Source organism: Adiantum capillus-veneris, chromosome 9, assembly GCF_014529385.1.
Source record: "Adiantum capillus-veneris isolate H3 chromosome 9, ASM1452938v2, whole genome shotgun sequence".
Taxonomy (NCBI): Eukaryota; Viridiplantae; Streptophyta; class Polypodiopsida; order Polypodiales; family Pteridaceae; genus Adiantum; species Adiantum capillus-veneris.
The window spans coordinates 142,499,097-142,512,418 of record NC_140939.1 but is presented as its reverse complement, the minus strand read 5'-3'; the positions used below and the strand labels follow the sequence as shown (position 1 = coordinate 142,512,418).

At 39.4% G+C, this 13,322-nt stretch overlaps 1 protein-coding gene across 33 annotated transcripts in view; it reads left to right on the top strand.

Annotated features, from left to right (window-relative positions):
- Nucleotides 1–13,322, top strand: part of LOC147451290 (uncharacterized) — a 64,914-nt gene that overhangs the window by 10,660 nt on the left and 40,932 nt on the right. For 10 of the 33 annotated variants that reach the window (XM_086520251.1, XM_086520246.1, XM_086520270.1 and 7 more), the window contains exon 3: nt 7,587–7,743. In XM_086520251.1, the coding sequence (XP_086376377.1) occupies nt 7,587–7,743 (157 nt within the window). Of the gene's footprint in view, nt 1–7,586; nt 7,840–8,870; nt 9,488–9,695; nt 11,738–11,813; nt 11,877–12,017; nt 12,531–12,823 lie in introns of those variants that run through there. The other 23 variants (XM_086520264.1, XM_086520268.1, XM_086520253.1 and 20 more) reach the window with 16 other exon arrangements.

The window sequence follows — 13,322 nt, the reverse complement described above, 5'->3', positions numbered from 1 at the left end:
TCATGAGGCAAGTATGAGAGTTGGTAGATAAAGAGATAGTGAGGCTTAGATCCTCTCCCTTTTGTTCTCCATTTCTTTTAGTACAAAAGAAAGATGGTACATACCGCATGTGTGTGGACTATCGAGCACTAAACCATATCACTATCAAAAATAAATTTCTCATACCACGAGTAAAAGATCTATTTTGATAAGCTACAAGGTTTGACCTCCTTCAGTAGGATTGACCTTAAAAGTGGCTATCATCAAATAAAGATAGTGAATGAAGATATTGTAAAGATCGCATTCCGTACAACGTTTGGTTTTTATGAATATCTTGTCATGCCTTTTGGTTTGACAAATTCTCCAACCATGCTCAATCACTTAATGGAGAAAATCTTTAGAGCCTACCGCAAATTCACTGGAGTGTTCTTTGATATCATCATCTATTGGAAGTCCTTGGAGGAGCAGAAGCAACATCTCCAAGTGATTTTTCAAGCTTTGAGGAAGAACAAGCCTTGTCAATCAAAAGAAGAGTGAATTTTTCCTTCAAGATATTCAATACTTAGGTCATATTATCTCTCAAGATGGTATCCGTATGGATCCGTCTAAGTTAGAGGTAATAAAAGCATGGTCTAATCTAAGGAATCTACATAAGCTACGAAGATTTATTGATATGTGCGCATATTATAGACGCTTCATAGAAAAATTCTCTCAAATAGCAGGACCATTAGACGCTTCATAGCAAAATTCTCTCAAATAGTAGGACCATTATATGACTTAACAAAGAATAATGTTAAGTATTCATGGACTGCTAAAGAGAAAAATGCTTTTGACAAGCTCAAAGATAAGCTTACTGCCCAACCAATGCTTATGCTTCCAAATCTCTCAAATCCTTTTGAGGTCCAATGTGATGCTTGTGGTGATTGCCTTGGAGCAGTCCTACTTCAAGACGGACATGCCATAGCATATGAGAGCCGAAGGTTCAATACCGATGAATGGGTCTATGAAAAAGAGCTTTAAGTTATTCTACATTCCCAAGACAATGGAAGCACTATCTATTGGGGACTTCATTTATTTTGCGAACGGACCACCAAAGTCTCAAGTACTTCACGATGCAAACTAAGCTTTCCGACAAACAAATGAGGTGGACAAATTCTCTTTCAAAATTTTATTTCCATATTGATCACATTGTTGGTAATAATAATGAAGTGACCGATGCACTCTCACGACGACCAAGAGTCAATGCGGTCTCACAACGATCTATCTTTTATAATAGATAAGTATGCTACTAACCCTGACTTTAAAGACATGATGTAAGACCTTGCCTTGGGGAAGTAAGAAGAACCATTCACCTTGCAGGATGGTTATCTTATCCATGGAAATAGGCTCTGTGATACCCACTCCCTTCGTGAGAAAGTCATGTATGAATCTCATGCTTCTCTCCATGCGAAGCATAGAGGCATTAAATCTACTCTTCAAGGAGTATAAACATACTTCTATTGGACTACCTTGAAAGTAGACATACAAGAGTATGTTTGAAAATGTGTGGTATGCCAAAAGACCAAGTATGATAGAGGGAAGAAACCTGGGTTACTCCAACAATTGCCAATCCCTAATTCTCCATTGGAGAGTATATCCATGGATTTTATCTTTGGATTACCTAAGTCTATCCGTGGGAATACGAGAATATGGACAATAGTTGACAGGTTTAGCAAGCAAACACACTTTATTTCTATAAAAAAGACTATTAAGGCACACCAAATGGCAACCCTCTTCATATCCCATATTTTCAAACACCATGGATTGCCAACATCTATCGTGTCAGATACATATCCTAGAATGACCAGTAGTTTTTGGAAAGGCCTCTTTGAAATTCTAGGTACAATATTGAATTTCTCTTCGGCCTATCACCCATAAACGGATGGCCAAAGTGAGATATCCAATATTATGATTCTCGATCTATTAAAGACTTATGTTACAGAACTAGATCAATACTCACAATGGGAGAAGTAGAATTTGTCACTCTACTCTGGGAGAATGAAATGGACTCAAGAGCAGACATGCTTGCGACAGCTAAGTACTTCAAGCTCAAAATGGATTAGTCATCCATCTTGGAATGATATCGTACGGTTAAAAGGGATCCTCTACCTGCTAAGAAACATCGACTAATGACTAAGGCTTTATCTCTTCTACGTCATAGTCGAGGCCAACTATGATTTCAAGAGAGAGGTAATGTCATAAAATATAATATCTAACCAACCCAAATGATTTTCTCATATTAAATTGATCATTTAATGTGGAAGAATAAATGGGAACAAGGGTGAGAATATAGACATATGCTTATGGATCTATCTCAACACGAGGCCAATATCAAAGGGTCCAAATGAGAGATGGTCTGTCAAAGAGTAATGCTATCTAAGGGAGCTTAAATACCTTAGGGTTAGCTTCATTAAAGACTCCAAAGGTTAGTGTTAAAAGTCCTTAGACCTTAGGCAAGCTAGGGTTGTGCTTGAGGTGGGAACCCAACCCAAGCTTGAGGTGCTTGTCGTGCTTGATGAGTAAGGTGCTTGTCATGCTTGCTGACTAAGGTGCTTAAGGTGCTTGCGATGCTTGATGATTAAGGTGCTTGAAATTATTAAGGAACATCGGGGCTGAAGTACTTGAGGTGCTTAAAAGTCAAAGCAAGGCCTACAAAGGAGGGGACGAGCCATAAGAGTAGGGGATGGTCTTGAGTGTCCACTCTCTCATCCAAAGGGCACCCCTTGCTCAAAGAGCCAAAAGGGACACATGTCAAGTCCCTAACTAGGTTGTCCTCATGGTGTGCCTAAAGCCTATTAATTAATCTCTAAAGCGGTCCAATAATATTTTAGCTAATTAAATTAATTGCTTAAGCAATTATCAAGTCCTCTATCTCAAAGGGGAAAGGAGGACACTTGTCCAAAGACTACCCCTATTGCTTGAACAGACCCAGGCTTGCGATTGGCTAGGCTTGAGAGAGTCAATGCACTTCATGCATGAGCTAGAAGAGGGGGTTGACCCAAGCAAGGAGGGGGCTTGCTTGCAAGGTATATCTCTCTCACACACTCACACACACTCTCATTGTGTGAAGTGCCAAGTGTAAGAACTCCATCTCCTTCTCCAAGCTTATTGAGAAGTTGAGAGCCTACACCAACACTCTTGGCTATGGAATACAAATCCAACCAAGATCCATGCTTCAATGCTTAAGCTTGCCATCTTCTACATCATCATTATTATTCTATTATGCTATGCTATGTAAGAAGAGTGGTGATAAGTGAGGAACTATCTCTTTCTTGTATGTTACTTCTTCTTCCTCTTCCCTACCCTCATTCCTCGCTAGCTCTCTCAACCTTCAAAGGTGTTTGAGGCCTTGGGAGTGAGGCCAGGGATGGTTAATGCTTTTACAAAGGTTATGTTATGCTTGTAACGTATGAATTTTTCCATCTTTATTGCCTCACCTAGGTCTCAAGGAACCCAAATATTGTCTTGTATCATGTCTCTCTTTATGAGAGAATCTATAATACAAAAGCCTATTAGAGGGGGACTAGCACCACATAAATCCGGTCTTCAACTTTTATCTATGTTCTCTAAATATCTCTCTTGAAAAATATTGTTCATGCCAAGTTAATTAAGTATAATGGTTATGTTGCTACTGCTAATTAAGTTCACCCTCTATGTTCTCAAAGTAGTGTCATCAAAATGCTCATTATAGTTCTCTTAATTCTGTTGTTCTCAATGTTCATAGGCCATTTCTATTACATTGGTATCAGATCTATTGGTTTCTCTTTTCTTGCTTAAGAAGAGAGATCCTTAAGTTGTCCATGAAAGGTTGGACGTGTTCATTGCAATAGAGTAAGTGGGACAGGGATCTATTATCTTGGTTGAAAAGGACTTAGTTCGAGGTACACCGTTGGGAACTATAGTCCTAATATTGGAGACTGCCTTTGGGTTAACCATTATTGAGCTACTAGAAAGCTCAACAGGAACTATAATCAACCGGGCAATGTTAGAATCTCTTCACTAGTCTTTGCAATCAACAATCTCTAAACCACGGCTGTGGTTGCTTGAGAACTATTTTTCAAAGTTAAAGAAGTGTAGTGACTAAGGTTTTTGAGGGTACCAAAGCACAAAGTAAATTTATACTTAAGTTTAATTAGCATGGTTGACAATATAGTCAAGAGAGTAGAATGAATATTGACAACTTTGATTTTGCACATGAAGGTGCTAATGATGATGCCCCCATGTTTGTTAATTATCTTGTTACTAGGTTGCAACAAGCTATGGGCAACCCTGATTTGCAAGTCAAAGTTACTCAACAACTTCGTGTTTATGGGATTTCCTTTCCTCTCTAAGAGAAGAGAGTGCTTAGGAGGCCTCTTGATGAGACTCCCAGAAGAATACTTACTCCCATAAGAGAAGAGGAATCCAAAGAACGAGAAAGAAGTGAATCACTAAGTTCCTATGAAGATGTGGCTCCTTGAAGACGGCGGTTTAGACGATCGCCAACTTCTTCCAAGAGGAAACGGTCAACCCATAGTCCTTCTCTTCGTCACTCCGAAAGGGAAGAGAGAAAACAAAGGAAGAAAAAGGCAAGAAAGGGGTCACCCTCTTCTCCTTCCTCCTCTTCCGACGAAAGCAACAACTTTTCTCCAAGAGAGTACAAGAGGAGAGGACATTGCAAATTCACGCGACATGGAGAAGGTCTCCAAAGATCAAGAAATTGAAAGAGCTCTCTTTTCTTACCTATGATGAAACCTTTGGTGCTACTGACAAAGTATTGGCCTTCATCCAACAATGTGACGCGGCCTTTGGAGACGAGGGCTTCACAGAGTCCTCCAAGCTACGTCATGTAGCTATGCACTTCCAAAAATTTGTTTGTCAATGGTAGGCTAGCGTTCGTGGCGATGGCGAAGCACTAAAGACATGGAAAAATCTACGAGTTTCCATCATGAAGCAATTCCTTGCAAGCGATACAAAGGACAAAGTGCTTACTGAATGGCGGAGTTTGAAGCTACTCTCCAACGAGTCTATCCACAAATATGTGAGCAAGTTTTGAATAGAAGGGGAACGTTATAGTTAACTCCTACAATATCATTAACAAGAGAATTAGCCATAAAATTCTGCAATAACTATAGTGATGGGCACAATGGTTTTAGCCAATACCTAAGTTTCATACTCTATCCAAAAACTAAAGTTGATATTCAAGTATGATTCGACCTTGTCGTATGTGAATTATATAGTTGTATCTTAATAATGTCAATTTCCTAGCGCTTGGTACCTTGTTGTGGATCTAAATGTGCAACATAGGGTGAAAATTGTGCATTCCGAATGGCCTTCAAAGTATCTTGCTTCGCACATGATGATTTGGTTTAAATTAAAGGTTGAAAATACGCAAACAATAGTACAAGCTTGAAATATTCTAGTTTTGTCATCCGTATTGTGCTAGTTGTCGCAAAATCCAAAAGCTTAAAAAGCTATTGCACTTAAAAATCGCTGCTAAAGTCCCTCGGTCCAAAGTTTCTAAGTTTTTGTATTTGGCTCATAGTCGTGCTCGTAGAGTATCATACTTTGAATATGACTCATAGCCATTGATTCTAATATACATACTGGGAGGAAGGAAATAAAATTCATTAATGATTAAGATTCCCTCTACCCCACTCCCCCCCCCCCCTTCGCATGCGCCTTCTCCCCCCTCCTCTCGACGGTGCGACTAACTCTGATATACTTAGATCATGTCCTTGGTACTTTGTAAGCCTCTTGGCTTTGTTTATGGTAGCACCCATTGGATTACCGTGCATAGAGCTTCCAAGCCCATATGCTCAGATTGTAGAAGTAATAATTTTACGTGCATAAAATTGATGCCTTGATTAAAAGTCACGGCTCAATAATGGAAACCATGTAAAGCTTCTGTGCTCGTGGGTTTCTAACAATTCTCAAATATGTACTTTCAAGGGCCAAGCCTTGATAAATAATCAATCTCATCGAGTTACAAGCCATTTAGAAACATAAAAAGTACTTGCAAATATTGCATGTCATAATGTCACTAATGCACTCATAAAGCATACCTTAGATTGCTCAATATTGTGAACAAATATTTTAAAAAATCTTTGCTACCATGCTTTGCTTCAGGTAAAAAACAACTCCGAAAAATCTTATTCAAGTAGGTGATACACTTTTTGAAAATGGAACGAAGAGGAGAATAACACAGATTCTTCTCATACACGTAAAAAGGTCTTAGCTACAGAACTCGAGGTGGATGGTTGCGCATGTAGATGCACATGCAAAAGCCCGTGATGAGCTGTAGCCCGAGCCCCCCTCTCTCTCTCTCTCTCTCTCTAGGTTCAACCCATGACAAGCTGCAGCGACTCTGATGTCTCTCCATTCGACAAGCTACAACTTGGGTCTCTCTCTCTCTCTCTCTCTCTCTCTCTCTCTCTCTCTCTCTCAAGTCGCACACGCCAGGGCTTGCTTGTGTTCTGCGCCAAGCAGTCGGCCAAAGGAGATGTTTGCGTTGAAAGATTTGAAGGCATCTTTCAGTTAATGAATTTATTTTTAGATGAGCCAGTAGACCAAGTAGGTCAATTATCTCGTATGCGTGATGAAAAGTTATGTTGAAAAAGACAAATCTGTGGTGTCGTGCTTTTTGTGCAACTCTAGTTGTTGGTCTTTGGTTAATCAAGGGCCCAAGAAATTGAAGAAGGGGAGAGGAGGGGAGATCTTGAGTATGATCTCAAGGTCCTCAAAACACGGCGCATACAACAAAGCAGAATAAGCAAGAGATGAGAAAATAGATAGCCATCGATGGTGATCTCGTCTTCAACACGAGCTTCAAAGACAAATTGTGAAGATTTCGGCCTTGCGATCTCGAGAAGCCTCCCACCCCGTGCAAAGTCCATGCAAAAAGCTTTGATACTAGTGAAATACGAATGGAAGACTGAGAAGAATCTTGCTCCTCCCATCCTACCTCTTCCCTATGTATAGGGTCAAGCTATCCTGCCATGTTTCCATTGGGCCCTGCCCAACTACCCTTGGCCTTACACACACACACATATACACGTGTGCGTGCACTTGAAAAAACATGTTTTTTACTTGTTTGATCAAGGTTTGATGCAGGGCCAAAAAAATACATTTTTCCTAACCGAAGAAAATAAGGGCAAACTTGAAATTCTACCGGTGTTTTGGTCACAATTGAAGCTTTTGCCGGTATTTACACTAAAATTTGTGTAAATTTGCCGCTTTTCTACAAGGCAAGCTCAAAATCTATCTGGGATTTTAAGATTTTAGCCGGTCAAAATACACTGTACCCCGGTTTTTTTCTAACACTGGAACTTTGATGCATTGGCCAACTTTGGGTTGATAAGGTTCTCTTATTATAAGATAGGGTCTCTTTTGGACATCAGCATATTAATTAGTATATTTAGGCCAATATGTTTTCAAGATTTAAAGTTATTTCATGCATTATCAATTTAGAAAGTTGGAAAAAAGTAAAGCCTTTTGTCTTGATTGAGCATTGGAGTGTTCTCAAACAATAAAATTGACATTTTTGTTTCTCAATGTAATTAGTGAAATTCCCTTTGTTTGTGTTACAGGGAAAGATTATCACGTCTGCCGGGGTTTCCTCTGGCATTGACATGGCCCTGCACCTCATTACTCTTTTCAAAGGAGAAGAGATGGCAAAGATGATTCAATTACTTGTGGAATATGATCCTCAACCTCCTTACGATGTCGGTTCTCCAAAAAAGGCAGGTGAATTACTCATGGAGAAGACTGAAGTGCTTTGTGAGATTTTTGAAAATACACTTCCTCCTCCCAAATAAAGGACAATAATACTCATTAGCGGTCTCTCTCTCTCTCTCTCTCTCTCTCTCTCTCTCTCTCTCCCCCCCCCCCCCCCCAAAAACAAAAAAAATGCACTTCTTATATCCATATCCTCGAAGCATCAAGAGTCATGACCAACTCAATAAACATTATGAAACATATCTCATTTGGTCATGGATTTGAAAAAAAATGGAACTATTTGGGAAATGATGGTAAACCCAAGATTAGAAATATGGTGTTGTTGGAGGTAAAGAATTCAGAAAGGCTATCTAGAAAATGTCAAGATCATTCCTATCTCCCATTACCATATTACACCCATTAGGGACCAAACCTTATTTGAAGCCTTCTCTCTCTCTCTCTCTCTCTCTCTCTCTCTCTCTCTCTCTCACACACACACACACACACACACACACACACACACGATAGATGGTTATTCCAATTTCCCATTGAGTGATAGATCTTAAATTCAAGACTTATCATATATATCCTTTAGGTCTCTTAGGAGTATCTAGCCTCTCCTATAATGGAAGGTTGAAAGTTCAATGTTTGAATACCTTAAATCTCAATCTCTCTCTCTCTCTCTCTCTCTCTCTCTCTCTCTCACACACACACACACACACACACACTCAATAGATGGTTATTCCAATTTCCCTTTGAGTAATAGATCTTGAATTCGAGAATCATCATATATATATTTAAGGTCTTTTAGGAGTATCTACCCTCTTCTATAATGGAAGGTCAAAAGTTTAATGTTTGAATAGCTTAAAAGTCTCTCTCTCTCTCTCTCTCTCTCTCTCTCTCTCTCTCTCTCTCTCTCTCTCTTCTCTTGACTTACAAATACCTAAACATAGTGACGCAAACACCTAACACTACAAAGAGCATGTGTTTTTAGGGATGCTTAAAAACATCACTTGAGAGAGACAAACATTTGTCAAAGTCGACAATGCAAAAATGTAGAGACCAAGAAGAGAGAGAGAGAGAGAGAGAGAGAGAGAGAGAGAGAGAGAGAGAGAGAGAGAGAGGACTTGACCCAATCAACCTTGGCAATGTCATAGTGGACATGAATAATGAGACCAAGTTGATGAAGAAGCCATCATGGACATCCTAACAACATCGGTTATGCTGGATACACCTCAGATTTGCTACCCTCAACTTTGTAGCTTAGAATACAATTGGAGAGTGAGGGGTAAGAAGCTTACCTCTTGCGGTCCTCTTGTGTTGAATCCTCTTGGAGTCTTCCCTCTTCTCTCTAGTGAGAAAGCTCTCCACCAAAGATTGATTTTGTGTGTGTGTGAAGGAGAGAGAGAGACGTGTGTGAGTTTTGAGAGAGGGAGAAGAAGACAATATGGTTGCAAGCGCGATGGCAGGAGAAGAAGAAGAGTAAGGTATGTTGTAAATACATTGCATACCTTGCTCTATTTCTTTTTTAAGTTGACGAGCTATTACTGTGTATGTTATCGTACTTGTTACTGCATCTATTACTGTGCATATGATTGCGTTCAAAAAATTTAGAACGTGTAGAAAGGAATGCGATGTTGCAGACCTAAACCTTATTCAACCATCACTCAATGTGACACTTCCTAGTACTATATTTAGCCTTTTTATTTTCTTTTACAGCTATTTTGCTTTTTGCACATATTAGTTTTTTTGAAATTAATACTCTAGTTTTTTCTTTTGTTGCTCATGATTTAGCTTTATTCACACATATTCACTATTTATTTTTTAGACAGTCTGAACAAATTTTGAATTATTATATCACGTGTGTGAAACTTTGATTGGGATGGATGTGGCCCTCTGAACAATTTAGAGCATGAGTGATGGCTCAAGGACAAACTCTGCTACCCTTGTGCCAAGTGAAAAGGTGCAATTCTCGCTTGCAGTGTATTGCTCTAGAGCATGAGGACAATGAGGGGCTTTGGAGTGACCCTTGAAAAAGTGCTCGAGCTGGTGGGAGCCCCATTCCACCCTTTCTTTTTGATGATGCTCCCCATTGGTATTCTGGCAATGGAGGTGGGAGGGCACACAAAAAAGGAAAAACAATGGCGAGAGTAGGTCAGTGAAGACATGGCACCAAGTGATTGTGGAACTTTCTCTACTTTGATACCTCCTCCATGTGCCTCTCAGGGTCACTTTGAGTTTGAGGATGAGCACATGGTAGATGAGTTGTAGACCATGTACTACATGATCACAAGCAACAGAAGACATGTTGCTAATGAGTACTAAAACACCTCTTTACAATGGTGCACAATACTTAGTGTTTTGATCATCATTGGAAGTCCTCAACTTGCAAGAAAAATATTGTTGGAGCAATGTTAGTGTAGATGCACTCCTCAAGTAGGTTCTATTTTCACTTTTTGTTTATTTCAGTTCTTCTTGGTTGATCCGTGGAAATGTATTGAGTCCGTTCGGTTGAAAATTGATGGGGAAAATGCTTTTGAGAGATCACCACATGACTTCGGATCATCGACCGAGCAAGATTGTATGCCACTGCACCTAGCATGGAGTATGAGTGCATCCATGCATTAGTCAATGATTGCATACTTTACTGCACTCACCATGCACATGCCACCATTTATCCCATGTGCAAGGATCCGTGCTACAAGGCCACATGACCAAGGATCATACTCCCCATAAGGTATTGATGCATTTTCCACTTATTCCTTGGATCCACTTAGCAGGTCCATGGTGGAACTTCTTATTCTTTCCATAGAAGCATTGTGTGTCATTGAGGATCCATTCCCTTGATCCATTCTCGTTAGTCAGGTCCACATGTTGGTTCATGTTGTTGAGGAGATAGCTAGATGTGGAGGAGTGCATGCATGATTGCTCTTTCTTGAAAGATTTTTATAAACCTCAAAGATTTTGTGGGACTACATGCCCACTAGCTTGAGGCATCCATGGCCAAAAGATGGATTATGCAAGAGGCATTTGTATATATCTCAAGTATTTGGCTTCTGCCTTGAATGTGGTCAAATGAGGAGGATGTAAGGATGAATTCACACTTGCCAAGTGAAAAGGGAGAATTAATTGTCATGGAGAAGAATCTATTCCAAGTGGTCAACAATTTTTGCATCCTCAATTTAGAGATAATGATCAAGTGGGTGGACTTTTGGACAACAACACGTTTGCAATAGAGGGAAGCATGGAAGCAATCTCATGGAGGTAGGGGGGAACCCTCAGCTCCTTGACACCTTGCCAATGATTTCTAGAAATCATTAATCCCGAGTGGATCCATAAGAGAATGGCCAAATCAAAGGCACGTGGAGAGGCCATCATCGACAAAGAATGGGAGTCTACATGAGGTTGTGTGCCAAATGTAGATTACTCATACACCACAACGATATTGTAGTTTTTACTAGATTGTATCTCTATAATTGATTGTATATTTTTTCTATTCTATAATTTCTTTCATTTAACTCTATGTGGTCAAAGGGTTGACACGTTTGTACACGCCACATTGACGAGCTTCGAACCACCATGGATTGTGGCATCATGGATAACTTTGACACTGATAGTGATAAGGCAAGGTTGTATTGCACTATTGAAAGGATAATGAAGGTCAGTTGTAGAACCTTCCATACCTACATCCTCCAAAAGTGGTTTCCAGTGTCTAGACAGCATGAGAATGGAATCTACACTGTGGAGTCCAATTAATGTGCATCAAACAAGAAGGCACGACAACTTAGTTTTTCCAGGAAATTATGAGCTAGTGAGTGATGATCATGTTTACCTTAATCTTTTGTATCCTAATACCAATGTGACTCACTTTGAGCCCAAGAGGGTCCACCTCAAAATATGTAAGTGTAGCACGTGAGTTCACCCGGAGGGGTTTTGTATATACCAAAGAGCTATAGAAATACATGTATAAGGGGGATTTAAAAATAGAAATTTGAAAAAAAAGGTACATGTTTATGAAGGAAGAGGGGTCTTTTAATTCATAATTAAGTGTATATGTGTAGAGGGGGTTTTAAAATACCTCTTGAGCGCATGTGTTATAGGTATTTTTTAAAGGTGGACCCTTGAAATACACGAATAGGGGGATTTAAAAATGGAAAATTGAAAAAAAGTTACAGGTTTATGTAGGAAGAGGGGTGTTTTAATTCATAATGAAGTGTATGTGTGTATAGGGGTTTTTAAAATACCTCTTGAATGCGCGTGCTATAGGTATAGGTGCACCCTTGAAACTTTGTTCTTTTATATAGGTCATCTATATCCCATCAATACACCAACCAATATTTTGGTTAGTAGTTCAAGTAGCACCTTGAGGAAGGACCATATTTGTCTCTATTAAAGTGGAGACTATCTTCAAACCTCTCCCACCTACTACTTTGGATGAGGACGAGATCGAGGAGAAAAAGATCGATGAATCAAGTCTCATCATCAATCTTATTGAAGAGGAGGATTTTCATAATGATGATGATGAGATGGGAGATGATGAATTCAAAGATGATGAAGCGAGCACATCTACAAACGATGATTCAATTTCTCTCTTTGTTGATTTAGGAGTCATGAGTTTAAATTTAGATGATGCCAAAGTTGTAGAGATCTTTATTAAGATGATTCAAAAAAACCACGTTCAAAGGGGATGGATGTCGTGATGCTTTGCATCCACCAACAAAATCTCAAATAGGACATAGGGTTTTTACACTTTAACACTATCCGAGCACATTTAGTGGCATTTGCTATCGATTTGGTCATAGATTATTAGAGAAAAATGCCCTTTTTAGTGATGCTTTGGTTGATTTGCATGCTAATGTTGTGAATGCCAAATCTTTAATCAATAATATATATGCTAAGCATTGACTACATTCATGGAATTGAAGAAGATTATGGTGTTTGGCAATACCTTGGTCGATATTCATGCCAAATATGGTGCGCTCTAGAGAGCAATAAGTTCTTGCAGGGATATCTAACTTATGGAAATGGAAATACTCGAAAATGCTTTAGTGAGAGTCTATGCTTAATGCGGTGTTTAGAAATGCTATAAACGGATCCGTTTTCTTTGTAGTTTCAAATAACTATGAGCAAGAAAAACGGAAGTGGATGTATTAAAGTTCAGCTTGACATTGCTTTGGTCGATATCTAGGCCAAATCGGGTGCTTGACGATGCCAAATGGGATGCTGGTGGCGATGATTGCATTAGTATGTATGCCAGATGTGATGAATTTTAGAGGGCATAAAGTGGTTGATGAGCTTTGACAATGCCTTAGTTAGTATTTATGCCAAATGTGACACTTTAAGGAGCACAAAAAAGTGCTTGAGGAGCTTCCAGTCTTGGATGTTCTCTCTTAAATATTGTGTATGTCATCTCTTGTAGTACATTGATTGTGGTATATGCCCAACTTGGCTGTGGCAAGGAAGCTTTGGTTCTTTTAATAGAATGCAAAGGGCATTAATGCCTTCTACCAAATGCTATCACCTTCGCTTGCACCTTGAAGGAAAATGGCCTTATAATGGCTTCCCCAATGCAAGTGAACTCCCGAGGAATGGACGCCCATAGGGTGAAT